This window comes from Sciurus vulgaris (genome assembly GCF_902686455.1).
Source record: "Sciurus vulgaris genome assembly, chromosome: 1".
NCBI classification, from domain to species: domain Eukaryota; kingdom Metazoa; phylum Chordata; class Mammalia; order Rodentia; family Sciuridae; genus Sciurus; species Sciurus vulgaris.
In genome coordinates, this window is record NC_136461.1 from 137988398 (window position 1) to 138015130 (window position 26733).

The 26733-nt window shown below is 38.9% G+C and overlaps 1 protein-coding gene across 7 annotated transcripts in view; it reads left to right on the forward strand.

Moving 5' to 3' along the window:
- Nucleotides 1-26733, forward strand: part of CHD7 (chromodomain helicase DNA binding protein 7) — a 182338-nt gene that overhangs the window by 86548 nt on the left and 69057 nt on the right. For all 7 annotated transcript variants that reach the window (XM_079144292.1, XM_079144288.1, XM_079144290.1 and 4 more), the window contains exon 3: nucleotides 14498-14928. In XM_079144292.1, the coding sequence (XP_079000418.1) occupies nucleotides 14498-14928 (431 nt within the window). The remainder of the gene's footprint in view (nucleotides 1-14497; nucleotides 14929-26733) is intronic.

Below are 26733 nucleotides of genomic sequence, written 5' to 3' on the forward strand. Positions count from 1 at the left end.
AGAAGCTGTTGGGTACGTGTTCTCTGTTGTATTGAAGGTGAAGTCAACATTATTTTAAGTGAAAGGTCAAAGATGATGCCAGCTATTTGATCTCTGCTGGTGGTCGAGTGGAGTAACAATTTGTGGAGGTGGGGATGGGTGGAGAAATGAAGAATTTATTTAGAGTGCATTAAGATGGAACTTTGGGCACCCAAACAGATGTATTGAGTAGAAAGTTGGACAGAGAAGGCCAGAGTTCATGGGAGTGGTCTGAGCCGGAGGAAGGACTTTGGGAATTACGAATGCCTAGGTGGTAGTATTTAGAGTACAGTACTGAGTGAGGGCAGAAGTGTGGATAGAGATGAGATCTAAACCACAAAAATGATGAGTAAAGAAGATCAGCAAGGATGAATCTTCAAGGTAGGAGAGGGGGCAGTCCTGGAGGTCACATGAAGGAGCAAGGATGAGCAGCTGCGTCAAGTGTCAAGTGCTGGTGATAGGCTAGGTGAGATGTGGACAGGGGACCCTTGGGGATCACCTTGATGAGAGAACCATTTTTGTGAAATATTAGCTGGGTTAGAGCAAATTCAAGAGCAAAGTAGGAGAGGAAGTGAAGTTGTCACTTTTTCAAGGACTCTTTTCTAAAAGGGGAGCAGCAAAGCAGGGTGAGAGCCAGAGGAAGACATGTCAAGAGAGGCTCAGTAAATATTTGACAAAGTCAAGAAGGATATGCAGGTGGAAAAGAACTGGTCAGGCAGGAGGCAAATTCAAAGAAGATTGGTAGATCAATTTGGAGGAGATAGCTATTTAAATTATTCCCTGAGGCAGCCTTCTTTAACATGTGTGCCTTAAAGAGTGCTGCTACAAAGGTGCAGTGTGTTGGGGGTGACTCGCAGCCAGGGTTGGGTTTGCCTTGGCCATGTTTCTTGACTTCCAGGACTCATGATGCCCGGTGGTGGGTATCAGTGCTGCTGCAGTAGAGGCTCAGCTATGCTGAGAGTCATTTGGTGCCTGGAGGCTTCCACATCCTTGCATCCCTGAAGCCAGCACTATCCCCAACCCGAGGTCTCCCGGGACCTCTTCTGGATGACCCTTTCCTTGTCCAGTGGCTCTTGTCTCATGATGCTGGGGCTCAGGCAGAATGGTTTCTGTGTTTTCTCTTCTTTGCCCTCCCACCCTCCTTCCCTTCCCTCTTGCCTTTCTGTGGTTTATTTGTTATGGATCTAGGACTTCAGAGGTTCACAGCATGAATGAATTTTGAACACCTAAGCATTATTATTCTGTGCTTAGTGAACTGTTTAATAAATATTATTTTAAGACACATTATATTGAGCACAGACTAAAATTACTGCAAGAAAACCTCAGATGTTAGTTAGGTATCTATGAAGAGATGGTATATTATTGAATGTTCTGAAAGTTTTCTTTTTTAATGTGGAGGGTAAATTGTATTAAAATATTTCATTTAGATTTCTTATTCTAATATATCTTATTTAACCTAGCCTTTCTAATCATAGGTTTTCAAATCAGTTTTATTTATTTTTTGTGTGTTTATCTGAGAAATTTTCTTACTACTTCCTTCTGAATTTATCTTTATTTCCCTCACACCCTCTTACTTGGGCTTCTTTCCCTACTTTACTTCATTTAAAAAAACATTTGTTTTAGGGCTGGAGATGTAGCTCAGTTGGTAGAGTGCTTGTCTCGCAAGCAGATGGCCTTGGGTTCAATCCCCAGTACCACAAAAAAACCCAGAAAACCAACAACAACAAAAAGCCACATTTGTTTTAGTTGTAGATGGACACAATAACTTTATTTTATTTATTTATATGTTGTGCTGAGGATTGAACTCAGGACCTCACACATGCTGGGCAAGTGCTCTTCCACTGAGTCCCAGCCATAGCCCCCCTACTTTATTTTTTTAAAAGACCTGTGGGGTTGGTTATCATTGGAGCTGGGCTGAATGCAGAGAGCCCCAGAGGGTCTCAGGGTTAGAAGCTACTTTATAGATAAGCTCACCCAGCTTATTCTAAGATGAGGAATTCCAGGCATGTTGATTGTTTTCTTGCTTGTTGTGGTCAACAACCAAACCTCACATGAAATCTTCCAAGTTCTTCCAAGCTGTTAAGCTTTTCCAAAAGAAGCTGCCAGCACATGGAGGGACATCCCCAAGGAGTAGTCTGACGCTCTCTGTCTGGTGCTGATGTGCCTGGGTCGGGTGATGGCAGACCCCAGCAACTGCGAGGCCTTGGTGGCATCAGGGCCATCTGGGCCTCGGCTGCTCTGAGGCTGCCCCCATCTGTGCTAGTTTGGTCTTTCCTAGTTGGAGGTAAATCCATCTGTGTTTCCTGTTTGCCAGCTGTCCCTGGGGATGGTGGTGATGGTCACAGATACAAAAGCCTGTAAGAATGTTTCCCAATAATTTCTGTTTACATTACTGCATTTTCTATTCTAGAAACTAAAGAGAAGAAGTTTAGGTTCTTGAATCAGAAATTGGTTAGTGTTGGACTAGGTATTAGATGATTATTACATTTTAGAACTACCAAGCTTATTCTCACAACTTTGCATGATAAATGTTTAAATCACTGTGGGACAGGGAAACTTCTATCCCTTTGCTGATGATATTCAAAGTAAATATTGCTACAATATTCCATTTTAATATGACTAAAGACTTTCTTCTTCATTTCCTCCAAATTGTACTTTAAATGAGAATATAAGAACCTAAGTATTTGTATTTTAGGCAGAAATGAAGACATTCTGTCACAAGTCACCTGGAAAAATGTATTTTCAAAGCAGTGGTGAAGTTTTGATGTAAACAAGTTAAGATAGAAACAAATTACTCAAATACATATCCTTAGGTAATAGCATCTCAGTAGATTTGCAGTCTTCAAGTATCTAACACTCTGAAGAAGTTTTCGGAATGGATGTGGTCCAGTTAAATCACACAGCTGTTTAAACTGAAGCAGCTTAGTTCAGAAGGTACTGCTGTTTTATAACCATATTTAAAAATCTTGTTCCTCTTTTACTCCCTGAAACTGAGTTCAGAGATATAATGGATCCCATTATAGGTAAAAGGTCTGTGACTCAGCCATCGAGCTACTCAAACTCTTGGCTGTTTTAATTGCCACCATTAAAGCTTTAGTACTTTTATCTCATAAAAATAGATATCATTGATGTAAAATGTATGCCTGTTGAAGATACATGTGTACCTCTGCCCTTAGAGTTAGCTAATCAGCCATTTGAGTCTGAAGTTAGTTAGGTTTTATGCAGACGGGAACATGGCATATATCGCAAATTTGTTCTGATTTAGTCATTTAATTAAGAAATTCAGTGGTAGTAAGGGCAACATCTAGCTCGAATACCTCCTGTGAACAACCTTATTTTGGTTTTGGTTTACATTTTATCTACACTTAATTGAAGGAACAGTGGTGGATTTTTACCACGTCCTGTCTTGAACCCCAGAAAAGAGTTTTCTCTGATTCTAGTACTGTGATCTCAGCAAGTCAAGGGAAAGGCATACATCACTCCTCTTCCCTATTTGACACATCTGTATACATTTACATGTGGTAATTAGAGGTGTAGCTCTGTCTATCTTATGGTGAATACTTGTGGACACAAATACAAGCCCTGCAAAGGGGGAAATATCAAAGTGTGAAGGAAAATCCAAGAACACAGTGGGGGCTAAAAATTAAAGCATAAAGAGCTGGTTCTTGCTGGGCCTTTCCTTCTACAATGCTAGCATGTCACACTCTTTCATTATTCATATAGTTGTGCACAAGCAAGGTGAGAGTCTCTTGAACAGCTCTAAAATGAGTGCATCTCAAGAAAGTTTAACTGCCAACCATTTGTGCACATATTTATTTCTCTTTTGCAATAATAGGGATAATTGGTGGGGTATTTCATTAGGTCATTCATTTCCACTGTTGTGATTGTGTAATTCTGTTCAGATAAGGAAAAAATCTTACTGTAAAAGGGACTTGAATCCTAACCATTCTAAAACTAAAACCTATGCACACGAAACATTTCTGAGCTAATGTACATAGCCAGGCTTCTCTTCTTGCCCAGCTGTGTAGATTCAATTATAATAATTTTCTCAGTTGCATAACATTGCTGTTTGTTTATTACTGCGTTATTAGTCAGTGAATGAACCTCCCTCTTTTTGACCCCTCAGCAGTGTTTATAAAATACTTAATTGCTTTGGTATCTTCCGTTTTGTGTGTAATTCCAGCTGGAAGGAGTCATGGGGACATAGTCCCCTTTTAAGTGTTAAACTGTCTGTTTCAAATGTTCAGTAAACTTTCTTTTAAAATAAGTATCAAGAGCCTTTAATATTGCTTATTGCACAGTTTCTTGGATTTTTTTTTTTTAAATGAAAGGTTCTTTCTTTTAAAATCTTCTCCCTGTGACAGTTTAAGTGTACATAACTGACTAATGTCCGTCTTGCTTATGACAGCCAGTGCGCTCTTCTGTCTGAGTGGTTCCCATCTTTGTTCAGTTGGTAGGTTGCGCCCTACTTTCCTTGCCATGACCTCTTCCTTCCCTTTGGAGAAACGAGCAGGGAGCAGTACCAGAGAGGTAGTGGTCATAGTGGCTGATGATGTGGGTTTTGAGAGTGGTCGCCTGTTTGAATCCTCTCTCCCCTTATCATTAAATCATATAACTTCTTTCAGTGCCTTGGTTTCCCCATTTGAAAACTGGGAACAATTTCATAAGGTTCCTATGAACGTGAAGCAGAGCTTGGCACAAGAAGTGCTCATTGACACCTAGCAGCAGTGTCTTTACAAAGGCATAGGAAAACTGCTGTGCTGTCTGCCTGTGGAAGCCTAAGCATCTGACCAGGAAAGGGGTGGGGGGCATCTAGGTGAAAAGGTCAGAAAGCATTTCCTACAGAATTAAGAGGATTTTAAGGTATGTGTTAATTTTAATGTGTTTGTGTGTGACACATTACCACAAATTTTGTGGCTAAATGCACTATCCGTCTCCTCTCAGTTTCAAGGGATCAGGGTTTGGGCATGTTCGACTGGGTTCCCTGCTTAGTCTCATGAGGCCACAGTTGAGTATCCTGAGGACTGTGTCCTCATCCAGAGTCTTGACTGGGGAGAAATCTGCCTCCAGATCCATTTGGGTTTTTGACAGAATTTACTTCCTGCACTGTATGTCTGGGGGCTCCAGTTCTTGGTGGCTCTCACCCAAGGCCACCCTCAGCTGGTACAGGCTGCCTACTATTCCTGCCCATGATCCTTTCCCCAATGTGATTGCTGGCTTGTTCAAAACTACTAACAGTCTTCCATTCTCTTTAATAAAAAGCCTCCCCTGAGTGAGTCCAATGGATCCTACCCAGGGTAATTGCCCTTTTAAGTAACTCCAAACCAGTGATCTGGGAACCTTGATCAAACCTGTGAAATCCTTTCACCTCTTCATATTCCCTTGGCTTGAAGTCACAGTCTCTTCACACTCAGAGAGATAATGGGACCATCTTAGAATTCTGCCTCCCACAAGATGTGAATAAGTTTTTATAGAATCAAAGTAGTCTATCATTAAGCATTTATTGCATACTAAATTTGCTAGACTTTCAGTCTCTGAATCCTGGTGAACTTGCCTAGAGTGTGTAAATTAACTTTATCACCGGGCTTCTTATGAATTGATTGTTTTCCCCTTCAAAGGTTGCTCTATTCCCAATTCTGCACAAACCTCTGGCATTGTTCAGTGTTAAAGATGTACCTCGTTAGTCTTTGAAGTTTGACTTTTCAAATGCATAGGAATATGTTATTCTTAGTAAGTTACTTTTAATATTGACTATTTTAAAGTAGTAGAAACCTGAATGCAAACTTGTTATAAATTACTTTTCCAGAGAAAAGTTATACACTTGACCTTTCTAGTTGAAAGATCAAACTTTGCTATTGAGTATACCACTTTTAGCAAAATATCATGTTCAGTATACGGTAAAAACTTGTTGAACTGAATTAAATTCTTTTTAGTATGTAAGTTTGACCCTTGTATTTAGTGCCTTTGAATAGGATCTGTCCATGCAAAACATTCTAGCCAGCATGCAAGCATGGTAATCTTGTAATTTTACTGATTTTGGTCCTGGGTAAGCTGGATAGCTTCAGGTATGCATATCTACTGCCAAATTCAAGCTTCCTGACACACCTTTGAGAAAAGTATGGACCTTAGGGCCAACTTGAAGCAAACCAGATAAATTGTGTGGAACAAGAGTTGTTTCTGTAGGTACTCATTCATTCTGAGTTACAAGGGTGAGCCTACTCACCCTCGTAAGGGAAAGGCACTCTCTGCAAGGTGGCCTAAGCAAAGAAAGAATACAGAAGGGAGAGGTCATAAAGTTGAGTTCAGCACTGGGAGCCTGTCATCTTTGCTGTTTTTACTTGTAGAAAGAAATATCCAATAAAAGATAACACTTGATTTAATACCCTAAGGAGTTGAGAAATTCAGAATAAGCAGGTGAAAGTGTGACTGTTTCAGATTCTTCTAACAGGTTCATATTTTGGTTGGTTTATGATATGCTAGAGGCATCATGATGCCCATGTTGCCAGGCTTGCTTTTTCTCAGGGTGTTGCACTTGTAGGGTAATGGGTGAGCACACCAGCTATAAACAGGGGCCACCCTTCTCTTATGGACTGGGAGACCCAAGAAATTATTCACCATTCCTGTCATAAGCTTTGGACTGTGTTGTGTTTGTGGTGGTTTTTGTTGTTTCTCTACTTACTGATACAGTGATAGTTTCTGTTGAACCCTCTGTATTTCTCTTCCTTCTGTCTAGAGAATTTTAGGCATAGGGTATGTTCAAAATCAGGAACAAAATGGTTATTTGCATACCCTTTTTGGAAAGCCAGCTAGTGTAAAAACAATACTCAAGTCTCATAGAAACAATTAAGCTAATTTTTCCAAGCACTTACAAAGTGATGGAGACATATCAAAAGCATGTCCAGTTTAACATTAGTTCACCTCTGTGCCCTAAGTGGTGCATGTATGGACAGACTCTTTCAACCTGTGATCCCTAAATGTAAAGCTACGACTCTATCCGGTGCTTATCCTAAGAAGTAACAATTGTCTATTAAGAAGCTGGAGAAAAGAATTGACTGAGAGTCCTTGAAATACAGTAGATTAAATAAAAAATGACATAAGCAGTTTGGTGGTTTGGGGAGAGTTTTCAGGGTAAGAAGAGGGCTTATCTATTTCTGTTTCTTAAAGACATGGAACAGTCCCTGGGGCAAGGTAGGTCTGAGTATTGACTGAACTGAATTATACTTCTATCAGTCCGAGATTTTAAGAATCGTACTAGGTGATGTTTGTCACCTGTGGAGCACAATAAGAATATCAGTTCTTGTCTACATTTTAAATCTTTGGGTGAAAAACTGGGGATACTCTACAGCTGTAGTTCAGAACTAGAGTTCTCTTCTGACCCTTTGGAGTTAAAAGTTCCTAATTTGTATTAAATTAAAAGCCATGGTAATCTGTAGGTGGGGGTTAGGGTTTTAGAATGAAAGCCATTTTCATTTTGGAGGAGGACAGAAAGCTGTTTCCTAGGCTTGTGCCGTGGCCACAGTCGGACTTGGAGCCCTCCACAGCCACCCCTGCTGTTGTGGCACTCCGTTGTCAGGTGCCCAGTCACATTTCAGAGCTTCTCAGGGAAGGCTGGGTAAAGTGCCTGAGCTTTGTAGCTACATCTCCTGTATCAGAATTCCAGTTTTGTCATTTTCCAACTGTGAAATTTGGTGTAAATTAATCCTGAAGTTTCAGTTTCCTCCTCTGTAAGACAGCACTAATAACCCTGCCTGACCAGCTTCAGAGGGCTCTTCTAAGAACTGAAGAGAGGAGATGTATAAAACACTTACTAGAGCTCATGTACAAGTAGTTAACTGTATAACAAATGGTTGGAAGACCACATCAGTACAGTGTCCTGAGATGGCTTCAGGACTTCTGGCATCCTGGTGGTATCTCTCCCCTAACACTAGGGTCGGTTATCAGCACCCTTTTCCCATTGTCTAGGAAGGCCTGGCTGGAGGTGGCCTCGCTGGCACATTAGCATGGTTCAGGGCCTCTGGGGCTGCCCCTTCCCCGCAGGACTGCAGGGCAGCACCCAGTCCTGTGTGTGAAGTTTCATGATAGCCTCACAGGTGGAGAAGATGCAGAACAAGGGGAGATGACCATGGGGACCACAGTGCTGATCTCCCACGCTAGTGAAGAACTGTGGACAAACAGCCTGTGCTCCTCCCCTGAGGAGTGTGCCTATTCCAGGTAGAATTTGTCAGGTATTTAGTAAAGGCTTTAGCATTGGTGGAGTTTCACTGCTGTATTATTTCATTCAAACTGACTGGAGAAATACCACAGTGTAGTGTTTTACACATTAAAAATGTTGTTTGACAGTTCCTATGGTATGGCTGCACTCCAAAATATGAAGAAAATGCTCAGTATTCTGTATCTGATGTGAAACTATTCAACATTAAATTTGATGTGACTGCTTGTTTCATTATTTTGGCTCTACTAATTCAAAATGTGTTTATAATTTAGATGCCGTAAAAGTGGCTCATGTTGATTTGTAGCTGTTCAAGATGTTGTTTGAAGAGTGAATCAAAAATACAAGCAGAAAACCAAAGATTTAAAAATGCCTTCAGATAATTTTTAAGTTAGATTTTTTTAACAATAATTTAAGAAAATCCAATTCTAAAATTTAATGTCTGAAAATCATTGTTATTACATTATGATATTTTAGAATTCATTTTATTTAACTTGGTAATTCTCTTGACTGTGTCTATATTATAACAAATTGTGCAAATCATCCTTATATGATTATACTAATATTCCTATTTTATTCCTACCAGTGAATTAAATGAAGCATAAAAGAAACCAATTCAGTGAGCTGCTTCAGTGCGTTGTATGTAAACTTGTATTTGTTCATGGAGTCATATGCTGCCTTTAAACACTTTTGATAATCCCTACTTTGAGACAGATAGACAGATACACACATATAACACATTTATCCCTATCTCAGAGAAGGTAATGGCTTTGTCCTGCTTTAGGCTGTAATAGTATTCTCAAATGTATAATTTGGAGAACATTTTTACTTGAGATATTGGGAAAAAGTGACGGCATTGTTAAATACCTTTAGGACATTATGTGTACCATAGAATGAATATTGTTTATTCAGAATTCTTAAGACCAAAGGTGTTTAGGATCTGATTTGGGGTTGGATTTTGAATATTTGCATATACATAATGAGATATCTTGGAGATGGGACCCAAGTCTAGACACTAAACTCATTTATATTTTGTATGAACTTTAATGTCATATACATAGTATATAGCATGAAAGTAATTTTATGTAATATTTTAAATAATTTTTCACATGAAACAGTTTTATGGTGTTAGATTTTCCACTGTTTTAGTCCTGTTGGTGCTCAGAAAGTTTCTGATTTTGGAGCATTTCAGATTTTGGATTTGTGTATTAGGACTGCTCAACCTGTATCTTCAGTTCCCCCTGCTCTCAGCCCGAATCTTCCTTTCATGTGATACCTTCAAATATCCTAAAGTTAAAACATATCCAGTAGTTCTTGCCTTCTCAATTAGTTCATATGACCAATAAGCCTGATATTCGTGTTTTGGTGTTTGTAAATATATCCATTTAACCATTTTTTTTCCTGGAAATTGATAGGGGACTGAGTAAAACTAATTGGCATAAAAAAGGCTTGAACTTGAGGCCAACTCTATTTATACTAAATACAGCCAAGCAGAAAATATTCCAGTCCCTGATTGAATATTAAGAATATTTTTGTACTTAATCTCTATCAGAGGTTCAAAGTTAAAAATTATTTTAGTTGACTATTCAGATAAATGTCTGCTTATCTTGATTTACTCTCCCACAAAATGTATCTTAAAACCTTGCTTATAATGTGTTTTATGCCTTTAACCACTGAGTGCGAGGCATGATTCGATGTTCAGGCTGTTTCCATTGAGGAAACAGACTCCTGGCCAACACCTGCCTACCTTTTGTCCCAGCTGGGCTGACTTCCTTAGGAAGCCTCATTGGTCTAAGTCTGGTTAGGTGCTCTGCATTCCAACCCCATCCCCACAGCAGGTGCTGTGTCTCCCTTGTTCATTGTTTTATCCTCAAATATCTTTTGAATGAATAAACAAATTGGGCACCAGATATTGAATTCATCTTCTTTTTATCATCTGTTCTAACATCTCAGTAGGATGTACTTGGACCTTTGCTAGTGCTCTTTGAATCATTGCACACTCTTGACTGGAGATTGAGCTCTAGTTTTCATATCAGAATTCCTTTCTTAAAGAGTGTAGAGGGATCAAGAGCCTGGGAAATGCTGGAAAAAAGAATGTCAACAACAAAAATGGGTCACCAAAGCCATTTACAAAATACCAACTAGTACGTTTCAATCTTAGATGACATTTAATATTTGTATTTTTATAAACCATTTGAACTATAGTTTGGTATGTTTAAAGCTTAAATTTCTTTTTATTTGGGTCTTCAGTGACTGACCATTTCTTCACTAGGCTCGAATTTTATCTGACAGCTCATGTGCATCCTCTTTATCACCTCCCTTTAGCTTAATTTGCAAAAATTCATACCTCTTCTGAAGCACCACATCACTCTGGTCCTATTGGTAGTGCCTTCCTTTTTGTAAACCATTATTTTTATGTTAGGATTGTTTGTATATAAATAAATTCATACAAATAATTAGTACATGTTTTCCTGAAAATAAAATGTTTACCCATAGATAGTCTAGGATCACTAAATGTCTGCAAAGATTATACACATTGGAAGCGTTGCATACTGTTAATATTGTGTCACTCGTGTCGCTAAACATTGGTAACAGTTTGAGGCTTCAGGAGTATAATTAAGTCAGAAATAGTGGACGAATCTTGGAAGAAAAGCGCACCTGAGATTAAAAGTTTCTTTTTCCACATTTTCCCTCTCCTCCCCCCTCCCATAATGCTTCTGAGCATTTTAGGTCAGGTATGCTTAAAACTAGCAGAGGGCTCCCCTCGCTCCCCCTGCCTCAGCTCTCCTTGGGTTTAATTTGCAACCTGTTCATTTTGCTGTTTTATATAAGGTAACTTCGTTTGTTTTCTAATTTATGTGCTATGAATAGTGGAGTTAAAGATAAAAACAATAATCCTTAGCTTATGGTAATCTTTTCAACAAAACACACACATTCAGAGTCACTTCTATTTGTTGTTTAAATACCATTTGTGCTGTTTAAGTTCCAAAAGTTTATGGTACAGTTCTTATGTATTCCATAATATTCCAAGGGCTGGTAGAATTATGATAGAAAATATGACATGCAGAAAGTCCTACAGGGCATATTTAAAAATACCTTTGGTATCTAACATTTTTCCACATTTGATCTAATAAACGCAAGGTTTTAGGGATGCCCTATATGGTAATATCAGATGTTAATGGCATTGATTACCTGTCAGGCAGTGGGAATTGATGGGAAAATGTCTGCTGTAAAATTAAATAGCATTAGAGAAGACAGCACTATGCATCTGGTGGGGGTGGTAGGGGACGTTGGGCCTGGGAGACTTTGTCAGGGTATTACTGGGAGCTCCAGGTTTTTTTTTTCCCCACATGATTAAGGCAGGCCATCTGTTCTTTGTTAAATGTTTACAAAAACAGCTTTTCTCTAAAAGATTTAAGGAGATGTAGGTCTGGTAAACACTATAATATTTCTGAGCACCTTTTTCACCCTATTTCAGATAGTACCAAAACATCATTCTGCTACATATCAAATGTGATTAATGCTTTTTTGTATTTAATCTTTACTTTTTTCCTCCTTATGGAAGATTAAATTTTTTTACTGAGTTACTAATTTATGGCATCATTTATTTCTAAAAGAGTCATGTAAAGTGATTTGTATGCAAAAGTGTGTAAATAAATTTTCAGTCTTTCTGTATTGTGTGCTGCCTGCTTTTTCTAATTCATAAATGTGTGTGAGGGAGTCTCTCATTAGAAGTTGGTGTTCTTTTATTGGAGTTGATGCCATTGCAGATTGAAGAAGTTTACACATACCTGGTATTAATCTATCATTGTACATTTTAATCATTGTTAAGATGACTAAAATTCCAAGAACAACTTCCTTTCCCATTACTTGAAAAATATCTTCCTCCAAATAAGTTTGATTTCTGTGTCCCTTGCAAAAAAGATGCAGTCTTTTCCTTTTTAATTACATTAGGAAATAATATGTAATAATCCAACTGGACTTCAGCTATTTAATATAATAAAACAGTTGAACCAGATCCCATTAAGGCTTAGGTAATGTTAATATGGACAGTGACTCAGTTAATACTTAAGAGGGAAGAGTTGAGGGGTAGAGGGTGACTTCTGTGTGGGTTAGGTGTGTTACCCCTACACAAGCTGCTCAAGTAGATTTTTTTTAAGTTGTAGGTGGACACAATACCTCCATTTTATTTCCATGTGGTATTGAGGATCAAACCCAGGGCCTCATGCATGCTAGGTGAGCGCTGTACCACTGAGCCACAGTCCCCGCCCACTCATGTAAATTTACACATATGCTTTCTTCCCCAAACCTTGACTTTGATTCTCTCTTTTCTCTTATGTCCTCAGCCTTTGTCAGGATTATTCCCTCTCATTTATGACCAAGAAAGGGCAATATGTGGTTTAAGAGTTTTTAATATCACAAGATTTTAGAACAGACTTTGGAAATCATCTAATCCAAAATCTTTGCTTCGCAGATGAAGAAACTGTATTCCCAGATAGATAAAGTGATTTCCCCAGATTATACAGCTAATGGTGGGGCCCAAAATAGAATTTTAATTTCTCAACTCAAAGTTCTGGGCTCTTTCTCTTCTGTCAGTGCAGCTGGAGAATTGAATGAAGGTGTTTTGAGTGACCGTGGCAGGTTTTAGTTTTAGTTTTAGTTTTAGTTTTAGACTAGTGTAGCTACCTTGTATGCAGGCAGTGGTTTGATTTTTAAAGGGGTTTCTGAGTCACCACTTTAGAAATTGAGTAAAACCTGTGGAGTCTTTTCAGAAAACTGCCTGTGTCTAAGATTTCAGGAGATGGACAGAGCAGATCTCAGCTCTGTCCCTTTTGTGGTCCTGGGTGGCTGTATAGCCTCTTTGAACCCTTCCTTCCTGAAAGATGTTGTAACAGTCAAGTGAACTTACATACAATGTCTCAATACATAGCATCAGATAGATGTTCAATAAATATTAGTTGTATTGGGTTCTGATTTGTATTGCCTATATTTTCATGTTTGATTCTAACCTTCCTCCTTGGACCATAGCAAACCTTGGTGTAGATATGTGTGTCTCCAGTCTCTGTGGTGTGGCCTGGGGCTCTCCTGTCTGATCTGCTTTTGTAGGTTGTGTGGTGTATCAGTTTCCAGGCCAGTCTCAGTTCTGTCACTTACCATCTGTAACTCCTTGGACAAGTTTCTTTATCTTAGAGTGTTACTGTCCTAAGCTATAAAATTAGGAGGATCATCATATTTCACTCTTAGAGCTGGTTTGGGAATTCAGTGGTATCATGAGTGCAAAGCACACGCCTGGCATATAGTCAGATTGCTTATCTTACAGTTAATACATTCCAGGAGAAATACATGAGGAAGACAAGAAATGAGTGACAACTGTAGATTTAACTTCTTTAGGTATAGGTTTATTAGATGTCCTGGTTCAGGTCATAAGCTGTGAAGACTGTTTTATATAGGAGTCATTTGCTCTAATCTCAGCTGACGACTCAGCATCCCATCTCAACTGGTGACTTTTTTCCTACTGTTGTAAAGACAGTCTCTGGGTATGTCCCTGGTGAACGTCAGGAGTCTTCTGCAAGGTGTATCTAATTAACTGTTGAATTCTCTCTTCCTCAGTGAAATTTCAAAATACAAAGCTTTAAGAAGTTAAGAGAAAGATTGTTCACATTCCATACAAGTACAAGAGATTTAACAAAAACAAAATTATAAAAGATTAGATATGTGCTTTAATTTGACATTTTAATGTCATTTAAACCAGAAATGACCTGCACTCTATAAGGTTTATGTGTTGTGTTTACACTTTGATTTTATACTTCAAGATACCAGAATCTTTCAGTTCAGTATACTCGATCTTCTTAAAAATGGCTAAATTATACATGTTTAATTTGAGTCCCAGTCTCACAAGAGAAAATAAGTCTGCTTAGACTTAACTCTTAGTGGTTTGGCTTTTGTTACTGTTTTATAACCTACCATTTCTCACATAACCTATTTAAAAAAATAGTTAAGTGACAGTTTTTCCCTTCTTTCACTGATTTTTTTTTTTTTTTTTTTGTATTATTAAATTGAAATTAAGAGCATTCCTCTTAAGGAAGGTTTTTTTTTTTTTTTTTTTTTTTTTTTTTAATGAAAGAAAATTATAGATTCCACATCTGTAGAGTTGATAAGATAGGCGCTATCCTCGAATATAGTTTCAGAAACAGCAGCCACTTGCTTTCAGTTCCTTTCCTCATTATGAAGAATGATAAACTAATTTCAATTCCCATTTGTGTCTCTCAGCATTCTCCATCGGAGCCCTTTCTAGAGAAACCAGTGCCGGATATGACTCAGGTTAGTGGGCCGAATGCTCAGCTAGTGAAGAGCGATGATTACCTGCCGTCCATAGAACAGCAGCCACAGCAGAAGAAGAAGAAAAAGAAAAACAACCACATTGTTGCAGAGGATCCCAGTAAAAGTTTTGGTAAAGATGACTTCCCTGGTGGGGTTGATAACCAAGAACTAAATAGGAACTCTCTGGATGGGTCTCAAGAAGAAAAAAAGAAAAAGAAAAGGCCGAAGGCAAAAAAAGACCCGAAGGAACCGAAAGAACCCAAGGAGAAGAAAGAGCCCAAGGAACCCAAGACCCCGAAAACCCCCAAGATTCCCAAAGAGCCAAAGGAAAAGAAAGCAAAAACTGCCACGCCAAAACCCAAATCCAGCAAAAAGTCAAGGTAGGCTGTGGGAAGAAACCACCACCACAAACACAGATGGTCCAGAAAGGAGCCGCAGGCAGTGATGGAGAATGATGGGAGAGGGCGGGAGGGGCACTTGTTTGTGTTCATCACTTTTGAGTGTCTTTCCCTAACATTCAAACTAAAAAGTGAAGTTTTTCACATACTCTTGAGATTTAGGACTCATTTCTTATGAACTGTCGATTTAGAGATCTTACTAGGTAAATATTATTTAAAAATCAGCTCTTTATATTTTTGTGAGTTTGTCATTTAACACATGGAATTAAGTTAACAGCACACTTATTTGTAAACATAGACCAGCAATCTCATCTTCAGTGGCTATGCAGAACTGGATAGGAAGGATTACAGGAGAAGGCACGGTCACTATGTCACTAAGCATTTCAGTCCTGTTTCCCAGAATTTGAAATAGGAGAATTAATTTTCTTCACTTGGCGAAGTAAGTCTTACAGTGGCAGGCTGAAGTTGGAGTGGGCAGTGTGGGAGAAATCAAATAGCACTCATCCATTATATATGTATTCAAGAATGGCATGAATTTTAGGTTTAGGGAAAGAACCTCCTTCACTCTGTACTCCCCACCAACACTCTGACCCCCCAGAAGGCATATTTATTCAGTAAGAAAAGCTGAGAGGAGAAGACATTGAAGACTAATTTTTTTCATTTGTACTGAACATTTCTAACAACTGTTCTGAACTGGTTCCAAACATCTGAATCTATTTTTCAGAATATGGCTTATGTTAGAAAATATAGTTTCCAGATGGAACTATGGTCAGACTTGGTTAATCTGAGCCTGTTGCAAGCTCTGTTAGAAAACATGCTTCACCCTCTGCCTCCATGTGCATGCACAAACACACACATGTGCACACACACTCAACTCAGCAGTTGCCTTGAACTTTTTCAGATTGCTAGCCCATAAATCCTTTCACTTACGGGCTGTGCTGTGTGTACACGAGTAGGTACATGGATATAGTAGAGGAAATTAAATCTGTGATAAGAAAGATGTAAAAAAAAAAAAAAAGAATGAACCTAGTTTTTCGGTTTTCTGCTGAAAAATAACCTAAACAACCCCAATACATTATTCTGTAGTATGTCAAAAGTTTAAATCATAGGCCTTTACAATTTTTGCTATTACTACCTTTTATGGTACACACACAACTCCATTTTATTCAAGAACTCAAACTTGCCAATAATGAAATATTTGCACTTTTGAGTTTTATTTGATGCCTCAGTATCTGGTCCTTAATTGAAAAGAATTATTTTTTTCTCCTTATGAACATTCTTCTAAACTCAGAACCCATTGCAAAATCTGTTTTCATTTATTTAAGAAATATTTCATTCATTAAGTGCCTAGTATTTGCAGGTACTATTTCAAGTGTTAATAATATAATGGTGATCAAGGAAGACACAGTAGGAAATTTCAGTCTGACTTTATCAGGTGGTTTAAAAAATATGTAATTGCCTAAATCTAAATACTCTGCTTTGATAGGAAGAAGCATGTGCTTGTTTCTCCCAAGGGAAAAAGAAATCAAAGCAAAAATCTTTAAAAAGAACCTATTCTTTTTTCTTTAAAAAAAAAAAAAAAAAAAAAAAAAAAAAGGAGTCCGTGTTCTAAGCTTTTGTAAAGTTCAGAAGATACATCACCAATATTAATTTTACCATCAGGTATATCTGGTCTTAATATATCTCACCTTAATTTTTAAAAATTTTTCCTTAATGGTAAACATTGATAAAAGAAAAATGACAATATTGGAGAAATTGTCAAATATTTCTAAGGGTATCCATATCCTTTCAAGCTCTGAGATTGGCCTCTTCTTTTAAAACTTAAGCAAATTCTTACCGTCTATGCAGAGCCTGGAGACAGAATATTAAAAGGCTGTATTTAACAATGAAACTGGTGAAGTTTCCCTAACAACTTTAAGCAACAACTGGGGACATCAAATGTCCTCAGTCCTGGGCATGCCATGCATCCTTGGTTCTGATAGAGACCCTCTGTGTACCCCAGAGAAGCATTCAGGGTCTCCCTCCTTGGTGGACTACCAGCTGTCATTCTGAAGCTTGAGTCAGTCTGTGCAGGGTTTGGCGCTGCAGGATCCAAGTAAGGAGTATATGATAGACTGTACATGTTTGGTAGGAAGAAGAGGTTATATTTTCTCCCAGGAAGTCTAGTCTTTTTCTTTCCCCCTGTTGCTTCTGACTAATTGTTGCAGTCAATGTGTGCTATAGGCAACAGTTGTTTTTAGCTCAAGTGGTAGGAAAATAATTGAATGGAATAGTTCTGATGAGTCTGGAGATTTACAAGTGAAGAGGGAGCTGATGTAATGTGTCCTGGAGACTTAGAGACCTTGCTGGGGGGACACTGAAGGTGTGGTGGCTCCTCCGTTGGCCCAGGGTAACCTCAGCACTTAGCTACTGCTTGCTGGTTTACAACAAAGTTCAGCAAGGATACTCCTGAGAGGCTTTCCTGTTGTTGATGGTCTTTTAGGTTTGGCTGTCCAAACGCATGGTAATTGAATTGAGATTTTAAGTACATTAACAAACCAAACCATTACTTTGTTGAACCACATTGTTTTATTGGTCAGGTGAATCGAGTATGTCGAGTTGTGGTCTCCTTGTTTGGCTTCATCTACGAGGAAATAGCATCCCTGAATCAAGGGTAACTAGAATGCATACAACTACATGTAAATTCTGAATAGCATAGCAGAATAATTATGTAAATTGAATATGCAGTGATGAAGGTAATAGGGGGTTTGGGTTATGTTAGTGCTGGGGTTGAATTGCTGTAGCAGTTTGCTTTTAAGCACTGGAATACAACAGAGGCAATTTTGTTTTGCAAAATGTTATGTGATACCAGTTATTTCCATCCTTGAATAAGTTAACTTGATGAATTTGTTTATATAGAAAATAATTTTCCTACAGAGGCCTGAAACAGAGGGAATAAACAGAAATGAAATGAAAAATTTGGCCTAGTACGACTCACATCTTTCCTCTGTAGCCCTGTGTGCCACATCATTGCTGTGGTTTCACAAACAAACGTGCTGTGCTATGCTGTCCTTTGATTTGGCCTGGCAGAAGTGACCCGCTGGTGGTCTGGCCCCCTCTGCATTGTGTCACTGGCAGAGATAGAGGTTGATCTGTGTCATTCAAATACCCTCGGTAGCAAAGGACTGGAGAGGGGGCTGTTGTAAGGGGGAGGACTTTCCTTGTGTCTTGGCAGCAGCCGCCTCATTCCCTCCTGGTATCCTATCCTGTTCTGTAAAGTGGCAGAAGCTTGAATTTATGGCCATTCCCAGAGAACTGGACCTTTTGACAACCAGAATATAATTACATGTCTTTCCTTCACAGGAGAACCTAAAAGAACCTGTGCCCAGAAGCTGTTAGGTAGAATGGTACTGAAACAGCAACAACAACAAAAGATTGTATAGCATCTCAAGAAAAGACATTTAAAATCTTAATGAGGAGAAAAATGGGCCACACTTCTTTTCCTAGCAGAACTGTATCTCCGCCCCCCCTTTCACTTTTTACTTTAAATTTTTTTTTTTTTTCTGTCCGTGTTTTTAGTGCTCTTTTCAGGTGTCATTATAGCTTTCAAATATTGGCTGTTAATATTTAAAACAAAATCTAAGTCCTTTGTTGGTTGGAGGGGATGCCATTTTTGCATATGGAGGAATTCATGGAACTGAAATATGAGGATTTGCATGCTTCTTTTCAATCTGTTTTCTGTTGTGCATTCATAGGCCCTGTGAAATGAAAGAGAATTTAGAGGAAGTGCTTCCTTTGAATGACTCTTGAAGGATTTAGTGGTCCATTTAGCTATATAAAGATTCTTTGAATGTACAGAAAGAAGGGAAGTTGGCCAAAGATTGTGACTTGACTACTGAAGCCCAAGTTCAATGAAGCAATGTAGGATTGCTACTGATGCAGTTTCTAGGAAAACATTTTGTTCCAGGCTCTATTCTCCACCTCCAATGTTAAGTTTAGTGGAAAATCAGAGTGTTGTTTTTCAGTTAAGTGAAGACATTTTTTTTTTTTTTTTTGAACTGGAAAATAAATAACTAACCTTATTTTTTAAAATTACAGAAATACCATAAACATATAAGGTGTGCTTTTGTAAGTCACACTATGATTATAATAGTTAATGTTTACATAGCAACTTTTTTCTGAAGAACTTACTTTCAGATATTATTTTCAAATTATGATCTAAAAGAATAATAGCATTTACCCAAGAAATATTTATATAGTCAACAAGCCCAATTATTTGATAAACTAATATATAGTTTTTAGCCCTTGCATCTTTAAAATTTCTCAGTTGATATTAGAAATACAAGCAAATCATTACAGCCAAATTTGTAATGAGTTAAAAAACAGATAATCAGATATCTTCTTATCAGGTACATAGGTAATAACAATAAATTAAACCTATAGCTTTTCTTTTTTACTCTTCTTCTTGTTCTTTCTTTTACTCACATGCTATGATTTAATCTTGACTCGAGACATTGAACAGTTGAACAGATATTGAGTGATTTGGCCACTGTACTCTGGAAGAAGATAAATATTTTTAAAGTGGGTGAGTGTATGAACTTTTGAGCCCTTTCAGTATTGGTAAGGTACAAAGAAGAAAAGGTGCCCATGAGCATCATGTGGCTCTGCCCACCAACCTGTCCTGCTCAATCTCTGGTTCAGTAAATCCAAATTCCAGATTAGGGATGGGACCATGTACAACTGACCCTGCTGTCCCAAAGCTTGTCTTCTTTGACAAAGGAATAGTGAAAGGACGATAAGATCATTTAAATCCCTGGTTGTCCTTTCCTTTGAGATAACCCCCTAGGACCTTTCCATTGCCCTACCCATTGCCCTTACCCGTGTACTTCCCCCCGCCCCCCACCCCCATCGCTGAACATCTTACATCAACAGAAGGAGGAGGGTTGGGGAGTCATCAGCCACTTTCTAGTACAGATCCTGATATCTTCCACAGTATGTGGTTCAGTTTGTATCCACTGGGGGAGAGAGTACCCAACAGCACTGACCCTTGAAAGCAAGTTCTGCTAACTCATGCCCTGTACTCAATGCGGGAATGGACTCTGCCTGCTGAAAGTGCATAACCACCCGTCCCGTGGTCTGCAGTGAACTTCAAAGCAGTCCTACTGCTGTGTTGACTTATATGGAAGAGGGTGATATAGAGCCCACTTTCAGCTCTCACTGCACCCACCACATGAAAGTTCAGAGGTGGCCATGACAACAGCAGGGTGTTAAAGGGTAGATTTTCTGAAAATACATAGCTTTGAAATCTTTCTTGAGTGAATTTTACGGTGAACATATATGTTGCCACAGTAGATGTAGTTGTGATCTTAGGGTTGGAAGACAGAGTAGAAGGAATCATGGATTGATTTTTATTTTTCAAATAAGAAATGTCTGTCATATGAAAATGCTTTCGAAAAATACGAAATTCTATACAAATGCAGTTTGTCTTCTAATATGTAAATATCTTTTTGCTGGTTGTCTTCTGCTTAGAGAAAGCCCCCTTAGACGGATTGCCTGTTGAGTCCTTGTGTGCTTGTGCAAAGCCACTGAACAGAGCATCCATCATCTGAAAGACCAGCCCTCACTCTGGCCCCCTCTTTGTAGAACTCTCCTAGCTTAGTGTTAAAATGCTAAATAGGGAAATAGGAGCTTGAATTAAGGGGGGTGGAGACAGTGTTTCTTTTTAATTGTTAGAAGATAGCACCTTTAACCTTACTTTAGAATACTAATTTTTATGTATAGCTCTGAATTTCATAGAAGCAATATAATTGCAAGGGAGTTTGGCTCCTCCTGTTAGGGGGATGGTAGTATTTCCTCCTTTGTGGCTTTACCATTGGGTTTGCCTAATTCCCATCTTACCTACACACCTGATTGAAATGTGGGTGGGCAGTATGTCTCTGTTGTATTAGTCACCCTGGCATATCAGAGAAGATAATTATGAATCTAAGGAGTGGTATTCTGATTGCCAGAGTTAACCCTCACCTGTCTCCCTTCCTGAGTTATGGGAATGCTGTCCATGAATAAAAGTGACATTTTAGAACATGACACAAGTTGTCAAATATGTTCCTTATGGTTTGGCACCTGGAAGATTATACTAGAAAAGGTCATTGAAGGGCATTCTTTTATATAAGATATCTAGTTTGTTTCATTCTTTACGTTACATTATTGTGCTAGATGGTGCCACACAGCTATACTGGCCAATGTCTACATTGAGCTCCTGTAATCAGATTGCATATTAGGTAACTGAACTTCCTTTCCATGTTCTTCTGGCAGATCTTAATTCAATACATAAAATGTGGTAGATTTTCAATGTTAATTCTTGGCTACATGACAAAAAGTCTTTTTTTTTTTTTTTTTTTTTTTTAAAGAGTATATTGATATTAGAAGTGGATTCTTCAGGAGAGTTTCTTTTGTACTTCATTTACTATTTTTAAGAATTGTCTTTTAGAAAAGAGTCAACACTGTAGCTATCCTAAAGACAGGGTTCTGGTATAATTGGAAGACTTAAATTTACCTGGGGTTGATGCCAAGTAGCACATGTCCACCAGGAAAGGTTTCAAAGGCCTGAAGGATACCACAGAAGGGCAGGCCAACTCTGGACTCCCACTGCCAGGACTCAAAGGTGGCTCTCAAGCCCTGCAGGTTCTGGCTGCAGTCCTAGGACTGCCGCTGTTGCAAGTTTGACTGTAAAATGCAAAGGTGAGGTGTGTGTTAAGTTTGAAATACACACTTAAAATGACAGCAAATTAGGCTCCTGGATCTTTTCTTATTTTCTTTACTTACTTCCCCTAACCATTTAGCACAGTTATGGTACTAAGGGAGTACTTTTTCCTATAATAGCTACTTAAGGCAACAATTTAGTTGTCTTATAAGTATTTCATTTAGTGACTTTCACAGAACTTAAGTCTGTTCATGATTTGTCATTGAAATCATACATTGTTGTTCATGAGAAAAACAGACCCCCCCCTACACACACACCTCTTTCCAATTTTTTTAAAATGAAAGTAGTATAGAATTTGTGAATGGAGTTTGAGAGAGTGCTGAGACACCTGCTTGGAGTGAAAAGTGTAGGTGCCAGACTGGTCCACTCAGATCACCAGAGGTGAGGTTGCCTCTTGCAGAATGGCAAGTGCCTGGGCAGGCTGCTGGGCACCCTTTGGTCCTTCACCAAAGAAGCGTTGCTTGTTTTGGTGTGAAGGTGTCAGTCTTTGAATTTACTGTCTGCCACTCAGTTTGTCTCTTTCCTTGTTATTCTGTTCTCTGTAGTTTATTGTATTCTAGTTTTAATTGTTATAAATGAATTTTAGTTATAGGACTTTATTTAAAATGTTTATCTTGTGAGGTTAATTTTATATGATGCACCACATTTTATGTTACTTTAATTGATCTTTAAAAACTCTTTGCACCTTTTTTTAACTTTATTTATTTATTTTTTTAATTTTTACTTTCATTGTTTTTTCTTTTTGGTACCAGGGATTGAACCCAGGGGTGCTTAACCACTGTACCACATCCTCAGCCCTTTTTATATTTTATTTAAAGATAGGGTCTTGTGGAGTTGCTCAGGGGCTTGCTAAATTGCTGAGGCTGGCCCTGAACTCACATTCCTCCTGCCTCAGCCTCCAGGGGTGGCATGTGCCCCCATGCCTGGCCTGATTTTCATTGTTTACAAGACTTATTAGCAAATAGAGTTTACAAGAAATTTGTGCTCTTGAAAGGCTGGGTGCTTTTCCCCCCTACCAGCCTTGAGCCTGTGACCCTGGTGGCTGCTTGTGTACTTTTATTATGTCAGCCCAACTGTGTTGTGCCTCAGTGTCCAGTGCCACATCCTATATGGCATCCTACACAGCAAATACTCTCTTCTTATCCATTGTGTTCAATTTTCTGTTAAATGTTTTCTTAGCATATGAAGTATAAGACCATGCCTTAATACCTTTTGCTCTTCTCCTAAAAGATGATAGCATAACATTTTGGTGAAGCTTGAGTCTCTAAAAATGAACCTGATTAAGTTTCCCATCCTGGGTCTCAAGATTGATTTTCCCCAGTGTGGTGAGAATCTTTATTGACCTATCCTATCTGAAGGACCTGCTGGATTGAAAACTCCCTCCTTTTGCCCAGACGTCTTCATTAACTGACCATGCTCTTCTCATCACATTTGGTTCCACAATATGGTTCCTTTTCAAAATTTCTATTGAGGATGTAGGTCCGTAGGCTGACACTAATCAAGGTTTAACTGCATTCTGTTTTGTAATAAATCAGGGCAGCTTCCTGGCTCTCTAGCCTTTTGCATAAAACCTTATGTAGAAAGCCTGTACTCTTTCTGAACAAAAGGAACTAGTTATCTATGCTGCATTTTATTGCAGATGAATCCACCTACATCCTCCTAAGATGCTTCCATCTTAGGAACTAGCACCCAGCTATCTTTATGGACATATACCATCTTACACTGAGTAGGGATCCTTCCATAAAGGTGGATTTCCTAGTGTTCATCCATGTGACAAACACTGCTCTTTGAATACAGAGTTTGTGTTCTAATGCTTGCTGCTGAGAGTTCTCATCAAGGATGTGCATGCCTTGATGAAATTGGGGGTAATCAGAACTGTGGAACTTGGTCACTTGGCTATGAACCTTGAGCACATCTGACTGCCTGCCAGTGTGACTTCACTCTCGTAATGAAATTGTGAGAGTAAGTCAGGTGGAGAACAGTGGGCCTTCAAGCCTCCATCCCTATCTGAAAAAGTGATGTCCCCTTCCAAGATTATGGGGGTTTGTCTAGCTTGAAAAGTGAACAACTCAGTACTTCAGTGTCTGTCTTCATGAGCGGTTGGCTCTGTATCTGAGCATCTTTCTTCATAAGTGGATGACTATGTCTCAGTTTCTAGGTTCATGGGCAGATGACTCTGTTTTGTTCACATCAAAATGATAGGAAGAAAGAACTTTGTGATTTGGAAGGCAAAGTTTAAAAGTGATTTTCCTTTCTATTGGCTTTGAAAACTACTTTTCTTTTATTGTGGCATTCCTTTAGCCCTTTTAACTGAGTTTCATAGATGTCTCATCATAAAAATAGATGCTATGTGGAGCATTTTGTTTTGCTTTAATGAGTTACTGAGAAAAATCACTTAAGAGTAATACCGGCACATAGTAAAGAGTATGTAGTGTACTTGTTTGCTGTTATTGCTATTTCTTGTACTGTCTAATTAAGTAGATGAACTAATATGAACATGTAACCTATCTGAGCAGGCATTCAGTATACAGTAAACAGGACAGTTCCTCTCTGGATCTTACAGGATAGTTGACAAAAAACATACACAGAGTGCTTTGAGTTTAATATATTGTAGTCATGTTGACACCAGTTGTATACTGTAAATATTTCCTATATGGGGTTTATCATGTGGTGTGTAGGTAGATGAGGAGATCATACCTGGACCAGACAGTAATGGTCAGAAAACACTTCTTGGAATGAGTGATGTGCAGGCTGAGTCTTGCAGATGAGTAGACTGCGGAACAAGTGGAGGTAGGAAAGGCAGATGTATGTTTTAGGAATAGTTCTGTATGCCTGGAGAATAAGGAGTAAGAGACTGGCATATGAAAAATAAAGGCAGTGTTGCCAGTTGTAAAAATTGCAGAGGCCATTGCACACCAGTACTGAGAATCTCTGATGTTATGTGCAGGGGATTGGATTTAAGAGAGTTTCATTTCAGCTGGTCAAACTGGTGACTTGTAGAGATGGATTTGTGAGTGGCATTACCATGAGGCTGAGCTGGGACTGCAGAAGACAGAGCAGGTTCAGGAGATGAATGAGGCAGACATGATTTCTTTAGGACTGGTGCCATTCAGGGCTAGATTTTGACAGTTTCCCCACTGTCAAAAACATGCCTCATTTTTCTTGTGATCCCACTCACAGGTTGCTGTGTGGCAGCCAGCCGTGGCTCAGCCCTGGGAGTAGACATCACTGCCGCTGTTGGAGGTGCATTGAGGTTCTATGTCTGTGCCTGACAGCTCAGTGGCCTCATCCTCAGCATTATGGTATTGGTTTAGTGGATGTTCCTTATTAACAATATTCTCATTCCTGCAACTGAAAGAGCTGCCCTCTTTGCACATTCAAGCTTTTATAATAATTTGGAAGAAGAATGTATATTTTGGCCCTGACCTTACAAAAGACCATTTTTGAAGCTTATAGATTTAAATGATGACTTTGAATATGGACTCTTTTTTTCCCCACCAGTCAGATGCTGTGTAGCCCTTCATGTGGGTCGTAAGGGTGATAACGCAGTGGGAAGCTGTAGTCTTTTGTCAGGGAATGACAGGTGTCTGAACTAAAGCAGTAGTAGTGGACATGGGGAAGGGCAGGCTGTGGTTCTTTGCTTGTTTGTTCTTTTACCTGGTGATTAGGAAATTTATGTTGCTTAGGTAAAGTTATCCTCAGTGCAAGTGGGGTCCTATCTATAAGTTCCTACAGTTGATTTGGCCCAGGTGGATCTGAGCCATGGTTGGAGAATACTTCTCAGATGTGACTGCTTGTCTTCCAGATGTGAGTAAATGTTAACCATCTGTGCCCAGTGCTACTTTAGCTTTTTTCCATTATTTCATTTAAACCACATAACAAAGATGGAGGAAGAAACAATTATTAACTTTGTTTTATAAATGAGGAAGCTGATTGCTCAGGAACACTTGGTTGAAAACTCATTTGGCTTTTTGCAAAATAGCAATGAAGGCAATTTAATGTAAATAACAATTTTGTTCTGGATTGTATATGTGTTTGGGTGGATATTGAAGATTTTGTAGCCTTTTGACTTTTTTAGGGTTGTTGATTTGTATGTTGATGAGTGGAAATGCTTAGCTCTCTCTGAACATTAATGGTGCAAGGTCTAATGAGTTTGCAATCTTTCAGTAATCAGATCTGGGATAAGTGCTTCCCTTGGCCACAGGCGTTTTATCTGAGCATTTGGAGAGGTCCTTTCTGACTTTCAGCCATCTTGGAAGTTCCATACAGTTCATTCTTGGGAAGGGCAGATGGAAAATCATTAGCATTTCTCTCCTCCAGCAAATAGATGTTTCCTCAAACCTGGGCTCTGGGTGCCTTCCAGATAGTAAGCCTTTTGCTCCTGTAGGACAGTGCAGGCAGGGCCCAGGAACCCCTCTGAATTGAAGTGTGTACTTCGCCTTGGTAGAGAGAGGTCACTGTGGAAGCTAGCTGCCAGCTCACTTTACCTGGCTGTGGTTCAACTCTTTGACAGGCCTACCTCTGATTTAAACAAATTTGAGAAATATGTAAAGTTTTGGAAGCAGTTTTGCACTGATTTGATAAAAGAAACCACAAAACACTGCAGCGCAGGTGTTGAGAATGTTTGAAAGCTGATTGAGGGAAGCAGATGGCTTTAGTCAGTGGCATCCAGCCAAAAGAGCAGGTGCTGGTCATGTGACCGCTGGTTACCAGGGTAATCTGATTGCTCTTGGCGTGCAGATGAAAGGAAAGGGGCCCAGTGTTCAGCTGTAGTATTGTATAATTTGTGGCAGTTAGAGCGGAAATAAATGCTGGAAATGGAGCCTCATAGTAGGGGAGACTTCTGTCCATGTGTAGCGTAAACACTAGGACAGTTGGATGAGGAACTGTTGTATGGATTTTTTTTAATTTAAAAAATATTATGCTTTCTGCCGATCTTTTGGTGACTTAAAGTTTTAAGGACACTGCCTTTTTTTAAATTTATTTATTAGAATGAACTCTTGAAAGCTAACTGTTGTTTGCTTCAATCTTTATTGTCTTGAGTTATC